Source organism: Cydia pomonella, chromosome 22 (genome assembly GCF_033807575.1).
Source record: "Cydia pomonella isolate Wapato2018A chromosome 22, ilCydPomo1, whole genome shotgun sequence".
NCBI classification, from domain to species: Eukaryota; Metazoa; Arthropoda; class Insecta; order Lepidoptera; family Tortricidae; genus Cydia; species Cydia pomonella.
In genome coordinates, this window is record NC_084724.1 from 12,880,019 (window position 1) to 12,893,769 (window position 13,751).

The 13,751-nt window shown below is 40.5% G+C and overlaps 2 protein-coding genes across 3 annotated transcripts in view; one reads left to right on the forward strand and one right to left on the reverse strand.

Annotated features, from left to right (window-relative positions):
- Positions 1-13,751, forward strand: part of LOC133530242 (dipeptidyl aminopeptidase-like protein 6) — a 238,466-nt gene that overhangs the window by 74,729 nt on the left and 149,986 nt on the right. The window lies entirely within an intron of this gene.
- The window catches only part of LOC133530134 (trypsin-5-like), a 34,674-nt gene that overhangs the window by 16,551 nt on the left and 4,372 nt on the right, over positions 1-13,751 (reverse strand). Inside the window, exons 2-3 of the mRNA XM_061867981.1 lie at positions 8,141-8,209; positions 6,418-6,586 (exon numbers count right to left, since the gene is read on the reverse strand). Coding sequence (XP_061723965.1) covers positions 6,418-6,586; positions 8,141-8,209 — 238 coding nt within the window. The remainder of the gene's footprint in view (positions 1-6,417; positions 6,587-8,140; positions 8,210-13,751) is intronic.

The window sequence follows — 13,751 nt, forward strand, 5'->3', positions numbered from 1 at the left end:
ACGGTCGGTCGGAACAAAGGAACCGCGCCGCTAAAGGGTTATTTGAACCAGAATCTCACAGCTCTATTCTGTGAGACTGCTGTCGACCGAAAGTGCGATTTTGTGTTTTAAGCAAGCTGTCAGGTACTACAAGGACAGGACACGCCGATCTATGCGTGCTTTCTGGACTTGTCAAAGGCGTTTGACCTTGTTGTGTACGACAAGCTGTAGTACAAGCTTACAAAAACGGGAGATTCCATTGAATATGTCGCGTTACTTAAACATTGGTACAACAGCCAGGTCAACCGAGTAAGATGGGCGGGAGAGGAGTCTGACGAGTACAAACTACAATGTGGGCCGAGACAGGGAGGGCTAACATCCCTTCTACTTTTCAACGTCTACGTAAACGTTGATCGAGGCACTCAGCAGGGCACCTGTCGGTTGCCATACAGGTGATGTGTGTTTTAACACTTTAAGTTACGCTGACGACATGGCGTTGCTGGGGCCTTCGGCTGACGCGGTACGACAGCTCATCAATATTTGTGAGGAATACGCCAGGCAGCTTGGTCTAAAATACTACACGGCCCAAAGTCAGCTTGTTATATTCAAAGCTCGTAAGTATATCCCGTCTACGGAGCCGAGGATCATGTTGTGTGGCGTACCCCTAAAAGTTGTAGATCGCTTTAAGTATCTGGGGCATATGCTTACAACTGAATTGAATGACGATCTGGATCTGGAAAGGGAGAAAAGAGCGACGGCAGTGAGAGGCTATATGCTTGCCCGCAGGTTCGCACGGTGTAATACATCAGTTAAATTGACGTTCTTTAGAGCTTACTGTCAGACTTTCTACACGTGCAGCCTGTGGGTGAAGTTTACACAACGAGCCTATAACGCATTGCGCGTTCAATATAATAACATCTTGAGGATGCTGTTGCGGCTGCCGAAGCACTGCAGCGCGTCCGGCATGTTCGCTGAGGCACGAGTAGATGACTTTTTTGCCATCAGGCGGAAAAGAATCGCCTCCATGCTGAGACGGGTGCGCGGCAGCAGCAACAGTCTACTCAAGGTGTTGGCCGAGCACCTCGACTGCCCCGTTATAAAGTTTTGGGTGGAGGTGGCAATTGAGAGAGCGAAATAGAGTATGGCAACCTGCGCCCCTACTCTCCACACATCTTAATGTTTAGTTATAAGTTATTGTTTTTATTTTTCTTTTAGTACCTAATTAGCATAGTTTTAAGTTTATACAAATAGTCGTTATGGATAAACGGTTTTTTTTTGTTTTTTTTTATTTATACCCAGGGTACGAGACGAAACTTAAATACGTCCTTTTCTACATATTAAAGGTTGTGCTAAAATATTTACTTTTATACCTAACATTTTATTCTGTAAGAAAAGGATGTCACGGCGCGAAGCTCATGAACGCGACCGCACAGGATCGGACCCTAAAGGCAGCAGTGCATCAGCGCCAGAGTATTTTGAACGTACCGCGCGGTCAAAACTACTAACGTTGTTGCTACGCTGAGACTACTCTCGCGATTGTACAGTCGCGCAGAGTATAACCTAATCTTACTTTGATTAGAATAACGTGCATCGTTACACTGTTTATTGCTGTCTCGCTCCCACTGATAATATATTTAACACTCGTATTTCATAAAAATAGTCATAGTGCCGACTGTTAATGTTCCGGTTTTGCTGTAGGTTTAGTTACAATTTTTCAACAACAAGCCGCGGCGGCTTTCTCTGGAGTACGGAAGGTGGGACAGGGAAAACACCCCCCTGCTGTGGAATATAATATATGGTATGACTGGGCCATACGGGGGGGGGGGGGCAGCTTCCCTCCATGATCACCATCTGCTATGCTGACGGCACAATGGTGGCTGTGTGGGGAAGGCACATGGAAGATAACTTTTTCAGAGCGGCGGTAGCGACAGAGATATCAGTGGGTCGCATCGAACGCCTAGGATTGAATGTGTCCCTCGCGACTGAAGCAATTGTCTTCGGGGGACCTGGCAGGGCGCTACCTGAGGACTTAACTATAGCTGTTGCAGTTGAGAGGGTTCCGGTCAATTCACACATGAAGTACCTGGGTCTTGTTCTTGACCGGAGGTGGAATTTTGAACAGTATTTCCTCAGGTTAGCGCCCCGAATCGTGGGTGCTGCCTCAACCCTAAGCCGGCTATTACCATACGTGGGTGGGCCGAAAGTCCCTTGTCGGCGCCTGTACGTGGGCGTTGTTTGGAGCATGGCCTTATACGGGGCACGAATTTGGGCAGACAGACTCTTGGCTAAAGCCAAACCTCTCCTAAGGCGTCTGCTGAGGGTGGTGGCCTTGCGCATAATAAAGACATACCATACGATGTATTTCGCGGTGGCATGAGCCCTGGCAGGCACTCCACCCTGGGAGCTGAAAGCTAATATGATAGCTGGAAATTGCCGTATGAGAGCAGAGATCAGAGCGCGTGGAGAATGCCTTGACCCAGAGGAGGCGAAGAGAGAGCAACGACAGGCTGTCAAGAGACTGAGGGACCGCTGGAAGAGCGACCTGGAGGATTCCTCCTATGGAGTCCGCAGTATAGGGGCTCTCCTCCCGTCATTCAACCAGTGGCTCGATAGAGAACACGGGGTGCCCAGCTATTTATAGATTGACGCAGGTAACAACCGGACACGGTTGCTTCGGTCATTACCTGCATGAAATTAAGAGAAAGCCAACGACAATCTGCCATGACACGGCCCAGCACACACTTGAATCGTGCAGGCGATGGGCTGTGGTACGCCAAAAGATGGTGGTGGCAGCGGAAATCACGAGTGGGGACCTCTCGCTGCACGACGTCGTGTCGGCCACGTTGCGCAGCAAGAGGGCATGGAAGGAAGTTGAAGCCTTTTGCGAAACCGTGATTTCCCAAAAGGAAGCAGCGGAGCGGTTGCGCGAAGATAGTGCAGATGCGCTACCGCTCCGGCGTAGGCGGAGAGGGAGGGTCTCCTCCCTAGGTAGGCAATATACCCTAGCCAACAGCTAGTTCCTCCCCCTTGTAGAGCCAGTGGATTGGGGGCTCACACGGAACGGCTCTGCACGTGTGGGAGGAGAGCCAAGCGTCCTGGTGCTCTTCCTCATTGGCGCGGGTGTCCAACAATGCGTAAATGCATTTACCCCTGCGTCAAAAAAAAAGAGGACAAGGAGAACACGCTTATCTTTCATGCTGTTGCTATCCAGAATAACTACCCCGCGTAACCCTGACGTGACCCCGTCGCCTCTAAATGGCAATCCAAGTATGCCCCGTAGAATCATGCGTCCATATGTTCAAGAGGTGTTAGTTGCACCACCCACACCGACCCCCGAAAAATCCAGCAAAATTCAAAGGGCATTAATTATTACTCGAGCTGGAGTTCCAAGAGTCGATGGCCTCGCTCAGTACTGCCTGAGCTCCAGCGCGGTCCCCCGCCTTTGCTTTTTGCGACGCACTCGCTTAGGCGTACGACCCGTCGTCGTTGCGCTACGAGCTACAGACTACTCTAATGTTATAAATTATACATGTTTAAAACAATTTGGAAACCAACAAATTACTCTAAAGGCAACTTTCTCTTCACTCTTGGGAAATTTCCGAGCATATTCTTGGGAATGTTCTCGCGAGAACTTTCTCGAGCACTTTCTCGGCACTTTCTTTATCCGTTTATTGAAGGAAACATACTTATTTATTACGATAATGTTCCTTTTTTTGCTCAAATAAATGCGTATGTGTGTTTTATTGATATTAGTACAGCGACCTGGTCTCGAAACAATATTTTAAACTTAATAGAGCAAATTTCTCATTACTCCCAAAAATATTCTCCAGAAAGTTCTCCGACATATTTCTTTATAAGGCGTAGTATTTTGCATACAAACTATTTATTATTTATATCAAGTTGTTTCTTTGTACATGTGTTTTTCGGATACTTGAGTTTTTACAAGCTTTTATAAAACTTAATCTTGGAAGCTAAACTTGACACTTGAATTTTGGTTTATGTAAATCGGAAGAAAAGTACGATTTAGTATTTTTTGGAAACAAAAAACAATGTTTGCACAAGTTTCTATCGCTTACCGTACTTTTCTTTCGTGCGTGCGGTACGTTCAGAGTACTCTGGTGCTGATGCACTGCTGCCTTTAGGGTACGGCCCTGTGCGGTCGCGTTCATGAGCTTCGCGCTGTGACATCACACACGACGCGTCGGACAGGTCAAGTGTCTCCTTTTCTTACAGAATAAAATGTTAGGTATAAAAGAAATAGTTTAGCACAACCTTTAATATGTAGAAAAGGACGTATTTTTCTTTTCCGCCTGATGGCAAAAAAGTCACCAACTCGCGCCTCAGCAAACATGCCGGACGCGCTGCAGTGCTTCGGCAGCCGCAACAGCATCCTCAAGATTGATTGATTTCATTGAAAGCGTCTGGGTGTCATTTGATTGCTTCAACTAGCGAGAACTATTAATAGATACCTAATTTGTTTTTACTGTAAACTATACCTAAACCTTGGTACCTAGTTAAGATGCCAATCGTTCTCAATACGATAATCTCTGCATAATGCAGTGCACCCTAGTCATCTGGAAAGCGAAGCACATATGGAACGCGTTTCTGTTACCCATTACAGCGGCTAGCTACAGTCCGAAAATTCCCACCAACTGGGCATATTGCTTACAGAGGGTATGTGACACACTGTACATTACTCTGCTCTTAGGACTTCTACATAGCTGCTCACGGCGTTCGAATTTGCAGTGAGTAGAGTTCACTCTCACCTTCAGCAAAACCGAAAGACCTAGATCTATATGACTAGTACAATAGCCGAAACAATACGAAGCATCACTCTAAATGGCGCTACATATAACGCCCCTTACACTGATGCAAGATATTCATCTAATAATGTGAAGAACCAGTGCATGATTCAACCTTTACCGGTCGCCGTGGTAAGACCTAGGTTTTACCAAATCCATGACGGTAAAAGCCCGAAGGGAACAATAATTATTTCACATTTCGGGCTTTTACCGATCGGCATCGGTAAAACCTAGGTCTTACCGGTATATCCTAGGTTTTACCGTACTTCGGGCTTTTACAGTAACATATATAAGTGAATAGATATTATAATGTTTAACCCGTTTTTAGGGTTCCGTAGTCAACTAGGAACCCTTATAGTTTCGCCATGTCCGTCTGTCTGTCTGTCTGTCCGAGGCTTTGCTCCGTGGTCGTTAGTGCTAGAAAGCTGAAATTCGGCATGGATATATAAATCAATAAAGCCGACAAAGTCGTACAATAAAATCTAAAAAAAATATTTTTTTGAGGGCACCTCCCCTAGACGTAAAGTGGGGGTGATTTTTTTTTTGCTTCAACCCTACAGTGTGGGATATCGTTTGAAAGGTCTTTCAAAACTAATAGGGGTCTTTAACAAACATTTTTTGATAAAGTGAATATATTCGGAGATAATCGCTCCGAAAGAAAAAAAATGTGTCCCCCCCCCCTCTAACTTTTGAACCATAGGTCCAAAAAATATGAAAAAAATCGTGGAAGTAGAGCTTAAGAAAGACATTAAATGAAAACTATAGCGGACATGATCAGTTTAGCTGTTTTTGAGTTATCGCAAAAAGTTTCCCCTTCATAATAAAAAGACTTTAATTAGGTACTGATTATGCAAATTTGCCTATTTCTTTAACTCGCGTGAAAGGTACCGTTTCATCCCTTGGTTAACAATTTACTATACTTTAAGCTCCAGTTTAGCTTATTGTGACGGAAGAGTAACTACGGAACCCTACACTGAGCGTGGCCCGACATGCTCTTGGCCGGTTTTTTTTGTAGTTAATATAATATCTTCTTTTTTGGTTAATTTTGTAATTACAGTCTCCATATACGTTTCAAGGATGAAATATTTTTGAGATAGTAATGGATTATACGATAACTGCTTTATTGTTACTGCAATGATTTACAGAGACAAAGTATTATCAGCAATGATTGCTGGTCAAGTATAATGGTAAGCTGCGAAATACATTATTTTGTTCCTTCACACTTTAGTCAGTTTCTACCACATCTTAGATATTCATGTAAGTACTATTTTAATATTCTAGGTACCACTAGAGAGACGAAATTCAAAAAGACCTTATCGAACTAGGCACCGTCGACTGGACAGAAACGGCTTTAGACAGAGTTTATGTTGATTACGACTTTTAAAGGAAACTAAGAATAACACTCATCAATAAGTAGTCATGAATTGGAACACGTGGAAAAGTAAAAAGAACTAGTTCGCGAAGTTCAACTTTCCGCACGCTAAACAGCTACGTAAAATAGCACTTTTTGAGCAAGTGTATTAAAAAAATTGATTTACAAGACCGTTCCGTTATGACTTGAAATGAAAAGAAAATTATAAGACAAATATTGGCCCATAGAATTGACAAGATAGGTACTCGTATTGTATATACTCACGACCCAAAGCACTTGGACTGCGTGAGGAGCCAATACGTGTTGAGGACGACGAGACTGCACACATAGGTGTCATTGTTTATTAGCGACGCCGCGTACGGGTGCTGGTAGATCCTGGTCACGGCCGCGCCCAGGCCCTCACTGCTTTCCTGCGCTGTTTGTTCCAGGTTGTCTGAAATTAAATAAGACTGTGACTTCCACAAATTGACTAAGTCCCACAGTAAGCTCAATAAGGCTTGTGTTGAGGGTACTTAGACAACGATATATATAATATATAAATATCTATAAATACTTAAATACATAGAAAACACTCATGACTCAGGAACAAATATCCATGCTCATCACACAAATACATGCCCTTACCAGGATTTGAACCTGGGACCATCAGCTTTGTAGGCAGGGTCACTACCCACTTAGGCCAAACCGGTCGTCGAAACTTAAATTCAACGAGGTTGCTATTTATTAACACCTAGTTTCACCTTATATGGCCACCTTCACTCTTCATCAGATCAGTTCGATGTCATCTATTGCATTGTATACCATCTTTCTCCCTCTCTTTCATAAGTATATTAGATGAATTGAGGCCCTATCAAATGTTAGGAAGTAGATCTTATTTAACATTTAAACAAAACTTGTAATCGTTAAAAAACTTGTTAATAACGTTACATTGATATACCCAAAAATATCTTCTTTACTTGTATTTAGAGTATTACATTTTCTAACAAAGGTACAACAAGCACTAATCCCAAAAGTGGCGATATATGCTACAGAAGATCGTCTGGCCCGGATTAACTTGGATCAGTAAGCACGCTCAGTCATTGTATGTGCCATCTCGAAAAACTCCGGGACATGTTTCAGAGACATTCACATGTCGCCTTAGTGTCGCAAATCGAGACGCTAGCAAGAGAAAATTCTCATACACGATGAACACCCTCATAATTACAAGTTGATGTAGGATTACTTAATTTGTAAATGTTAAGTACTAAATAGGTCGCAAAATTCTAAAACGACAATAGTATTTTATTTCTCAACAAATCTTATAATTTTGCTGGAGTTTTTGTCAGATTGAAATGATGCTCGGTTCAACGAATGGATTATTTGACTTAGTAAAGTAAGCAAGCTCGAGGGATAGGTAATTTACCCTTAAAATATGTGTTTGACCTTCTCAATAAAATCCTATTACAGAGGCAGTCAAAATACAGTATAAATTTGACTTGGTACTTATTTTATTTTTTGACATCTTAACTTATTTGACAAACTCACTATTTGTTTGAGAAAGAAATCTAGGTCATCAAGAAAACAATGACACTCCGGGAGTGTCGACAGAAGTGAAAACTTGAACAATTACGTGTGTATTTTTTTAATCGTAAGGAAATATGGCAACATGCATGCCATGTGAATTGTTTCGCTTAAAATTTAGTCTTTTCTTCACATGTGTGATAAAAAAACATTGTGTGTAACTCCGGGGGTTAGAATATCGTAAACTTGAGTCTTTAATGCACTTCAGCCTGCGGCTGTCGTGCATATAAAGACCCCACTCGTTGTACGTTGTCCTATTTCACTTCAAGAGGTGTCGGTTACGGTAACGGTAATAGTGACGCGAGTTCAATGGTTTTTTGCCAATTAAAAAATGACTAACGCACCTAAAGAAGTTCTCCCTTCAAAAATTTAAAGACTTCAGTCAAAAACTGTAGATCTACAACGGAGTAAACTTCTTGCAACTTACCATTTTCGTCTAAAGTAGGCGGCGCCGTGCGATTGCTGCTGTTTTCACCACTGCCCAAGGTCTGTTCACCTGGTACATGACAATTGAATCAATATTGGCAAACGTGATTGCATACAAACAGGCAAATATTTGTACGTGTAGTACAGGCTGGTTAACAAGGCGCATGTTGAGTTAGATGCATGTTATATGCACGTAGATTGTACGCGTACTATGACATCGTGATGGTTTGCTCGATTTTTTAATAATTGTTGAAATAGTACAGAATATTGTATTAGAAAGTAATTCATCAATCTTAAAAATAGTAGGCCCTCTGTAATGAGTTTAAGGAATTTAGTTGCAATTCCATTTCAATCTTTTATTGCCGATTGTACCTTCTTTGCACTGACAACAATTATTTATCGAGGCATTGTGGTATTTAAATACAGAGTTTTTATGATTTATGGCAAATTTTGGTCTTCTCATGTTTGACGCCTTTGCACTGAAATCACGTAATGAGTAGGAATTATTTCAGCAACAAAAGGTACGAGATGCATTGTGAATTGAATAACGCTAAAATGTGATAAATACGCGAAGTTCCTATGAGCATCTGTGAACCAGTTCAAATCTAGTTTGCAAATTACTTAACGTGGATGATGCTCTATGCGGAATCTTTTCATTAAACTTATTAAAGTTATTTTTCGCTTAATAAACAGGAACTGAAGTTGGTCAGAAGCTCGTTAAATTGCCAGACGCTGGATTGCGATCGATGTAGCCGCGGCGTTGCTGTACGAGCCGTTAAATGTTAGCAAACAAACCGCAACTGTTGCAGAGTTTAGACTTGCCGATTGAGGCTTTGATGCAAACTAACATGACTGTTGTTTGGCCTAACAAGCTAAGTATCAACAGAGATAAGAAGTGATTAAAATCTACTGCTGAAATTTGGAAGAATGAAACCATACAATAGAATCACAAAAACAAAAACATAGAAAGTATAAAGTGTCACAAAATGGCCTCATCTCAGCAAGTTGCTGGTGGCTTCCAGCGCTGATCTTCCGATAGTGGGCATATACATATTGTGCTGACTTCTGCCTGCGGCTTCGTATGCCTGGATTCATGGTAATGAATTGATGATTGATAAGTACTGTCTCATGTCCTTCCCTTGGCCTCAAACTATCTCTTTACTAAATTTCATTTGAATCGGTTTAATCAATGCAGTAACAGACAAAGTTACTTTCACATTTCATCATTTGCAGGCCTTTTTTCCGTCACTTGGGGTCGGCGCAGCATTTTTTCCTCCACTCCTCTGCCGTTCATTATCTTATCATTCAGCTGCTTTCCTTTTATATCATTTATCACACAGTCCATCCAACTTCTCCTTGGTTTTCTTTTCCACTTACATCCCTCCACATTGATTATTATTTTCTCATTTATGGTATTAAAATAATTATATTCTAATATGTAAAAATCATGGACGATTCAATAAATACTTACTTGCTTCAAATCTTATCTCACATATTTTTTTGTGATTGGTTTTTTTTATACAGTTTTCCTTGCTTAATATGTCGGATTGTAAGAATAATAGCAGATCTTATGTTTTTAGAACAAACTATCATATTTATATCAGAATATCTAAACTTAATATCGTTTCATACGTAATTGAATTATATGTATATTCTTAGGGTTCTAGGAATTCTAGTCGCAGAGTTGAATTACCATGTTCCAGGCAATTGTTGTGATTCCCATTTCGAAGTACCTGTTCTTATACCGCTATTGAGTTGATATTAATACTGTAGCTTTATATGATATAGGTACATAATAATACGACACATTACGTGTAATTACTATAAATGTCTATGCGTTGAGATTACGGCTGTATATCATTATTAAGAAAACCGCTGAGTTGTTGCGTAACTTGCAGTTTTAGGCAAGTATATTTATTTATTTATTTATTTATTTAATCTTTATTGCACAAAAGAAAACCTTATAGTACAAAAGGCGGACTTAATGCCATGAGGCATTCTCTACCAGTCAACCTTTAGGCAAAGCAGAGAGATTGTGGGCGGTGCTACTTTAACAACAACAACCAAATATAATACAATAACACACCATACATACATAATACATACATACATAAATATACATACTTATATTTCTTATAATATATAGATAAATAACGACAAAACATATAGAGCTTACCCATACATAGGAAGATACTCAATAGTTATAATGGTTAACATTGAATAATATATGCCGAATATATCAGCAGACGTCAAGCAACGTAACTGAAGAATTCAATACGCAGAGACAAAATAATCTTATGTTGATGGATAATATAAAATATTAAACGTTATTTAATAGTATTTTATACAATCGTAATATACCTAATGATTGATCTGATTTATTCGTTTGATGCAATGAGCACAGATATTTGCTCAAGTGTGTTTTCTTCTATCATGGGTGTTTTCTATGTATTTAAATATTTATAACATATTTATATATTATATATATCGTTGTCTAAGTATCCTCAACACAAGACTTATTGAGTTTACTGTGGGACTTAGTCAATTTGTGTAATAATGTCCTATAATATTTATTTAATGGAGAGCTTTTCAGTCGAATGCCGTGTTAAGGCCACGAAGCTTGCTGAGTTCGAGGCAGGGACCGGAAAACCCGTTCATTTGCCTTACCCGTTCGGAATGGGTAACCCCTTCATACGATAAGCTAATCGTTTGGGTAACCCGTTCAACCGGTTACCCAACAATAATGATAACCCGTATTATTCAGATTAACCTAATCGTAACAAGTGGTTACCGCTTACAGGAGCTGATTCGGTTTGTGTTTTGCGTGTACTAACCGGTAACCTTTCGGTTTAGGGTAAGCCTTACCCCTCTCCCGCGCCTTTCCCCCGCCGCTGCGGCACCGCGGGAGAGATGGGCATTACGTAATTGATTCGATAGGTATATTGTAACTACCGACGTAATAGTACATTACGATACAAGTGCGAAAAATAGGAAATTCGAAACGAGTGGCGATAAATTAAAACACGACCGAAGGGAGTGTTTTAAATCGACACGAGTTGCGAATTACCTATTCGCACATGTATCGTACAACGTTTTACAGTACATATGGCCCTTTAAATGTTCGACACAGTAACGTAATATGCTACTTCTCGCACTAGTGCTATAAAGTAGCCCCATATGTACTGTAAAAGTACTTTTCGTTAATGTTGACTTACTATATAGATGCTTATTTGTATCCGGTTTATAACAGGTTTTAGTAAGATGGCGGCCACACACTTTGTCATAAAAATCATCATTTTTAGGTTTTAGGGAGTTCCGATTCCGAAAATGATGACGATTTTGGAATTCAAGATGGCGGCCATGCAGTAAGTTATAAAAGTCGCCATGTAAATCGGTTTTTAGGTTTATGGGAGTGCAGATTTAGAAAAAGATGACCATGTTGGAGTCCAAGATGGTGACCATGTACTATGTCATAAAAATCGTCATGGATGTCGTTATATAGGTTTTAGGGAGTGCAGATTTCGAAAATCATGACTATTTTGGAATCCAAGATGGCGGCCATGCAATTTGTCATAAAAGTCGTAATGGATGGAGTCCAAGATGGTGACCATGTCATAAAAATCGTCATGGATGTCGTTTTATAGGTTTTAGGGAGTGCGGATTTCTAAAATCATGACTATTTTGGAATCCAAGATGGCGGCCATGCAATTTTTCATAAAAGTCGTCATGGATGTCGTTTTATACGTTTTAGGGAGCGCGGATTTCGAAAATGATGATCATTTTGGAGTCCAAGATGGCGGCCATGCAATTTGTCATAAAAGTCTTCATGGATGTCGTTTTATAGGTTTTAGGGAGTGCGGATTTCGAAAATGATGACCATTTTGGAGTCCAAGATGGCGGCCATGCAATTTGTCATAAAAGTCTTCATGGATGTCGTTTTATAGGTTTTAGGGAGTGCGGATTTCGAAAATCATGACTATTTTGGAATCCAAGATGGCGCCCATGCAATTTGTCATAAAAGTCGTCATGGATGTCGTTTTATACGTTTTAGGGAGTGCAGATTTCGAAAATGATGACTATTTTGGAATCCAAGATGGCGGCCATGCAATTTTTCATAAAAGTCTTCATGGATGTCGTTTTATGGGTTTTAGGGAGTGCGGATTTCGAAAGTCATGACTATTTTGGAATCCAAGATGGCGGCCATGCAATTTGTCATAAAAGTCGTCATGGATGTCGTTTTATTCGTTTTAGGGAGTGCAGATTTCGAAAAAGATGACCATTTTGGAGTCCAAGATGGTGACCATGTACAATGTCATAAAAATCGTCATGGATGTCGTTATATAGGTTTTAGGGAGTGCAGATTTCGAAAATCATGACTATTTTGGAATCCAAGATGGCGGCCATGATTTTTGTCATAAAAGTCGTCATGGATGGAGTCCAAGATGGTGACTATGTACTATGTCATAAAAATCGTCATGGATGTCGTTTTATAGGTTTTAGGGAGTGCGGATTTCGAAAATGATGACCATTTTGAAATCAAAGATGGCGGCCACACATATTGTCATAAAAGTCATCTTGGTAGTCGTTTTTTAGGTTTTAGGGAGTGCGGATTTCGAAAATCATGACTATTTTGGAATCCAAGATGGCGGCCATGCTTTTTGTCATAAAAGTCGTCATGGATATCATTTTATAGGTTTTAGGGAGTGCGGATTTGGAAAATGATGACTATTTTGGAATCCAAGATGACGGCCACGTACTATTTAATAAAAGTCATCATGGATGTCGTTTTATAGGTTTTAGGGAGTGCGGATTTCGAAAATGATGACCATTTTGAAATCAAAGATGGCGGCCACATATTTTGTCATAAAAGTCATCATGGAAGTCGTTTTTTAGGTTTTAGGGAGTGCGGATTTCGAAAATCATGACTATTTTGGAATCCAAGATGGCGGCCATGCTTTTTGTCTTAACAGTCGTCATGGATATCGTTTTATAGGTTTTAGGGAGTGCGGATTTCGAAAATGATGACTATTTTGGAAGCCAAGATGACGGCCACGTACTATTTAATAAAAGTCATCATGGATGTCGTTTTATAGGTTTTAGAGAGTGCGGATTTCGAAAAAGATGATCATTTTGGATTTCATGATGCCGACCATGAAATATGTCAGAAAATTTGTCATGGATGTCGTTGTATAGGTTTTACGGAGTGCGGATTTCGAAAATCATGACTATTTTGGAATCCAAGATGGCGGCCATGCAATTTTTCATAAAAGTCTTCATGGATGTCGTTTTATGGGTTTTAGGGAGTGCGGATTTCGAAAGTCATGACTATTTTGGAATCCAAGATGGCGGCCATGCAATTTGTCATAAAAGTCGTCATGGATGTCGTTTTATTCGTTTTAGGGAGTGCAGATTTCGAAAAAGATGACCATTTTGGAGTCCAAGATGGTGACCATGTACAATGTCATAAAAATCGTCATGGATGTCGTTATATAGGTTTTAGGGAGTGCAGATTTCGAAAATCATGACTATTTTGGAATCCAAGATGGCGGCCATGCTTTTTGTCATAAAAGTCGTCATGGATGGAGTCCAAGATGGTGACTATGTACTATGTC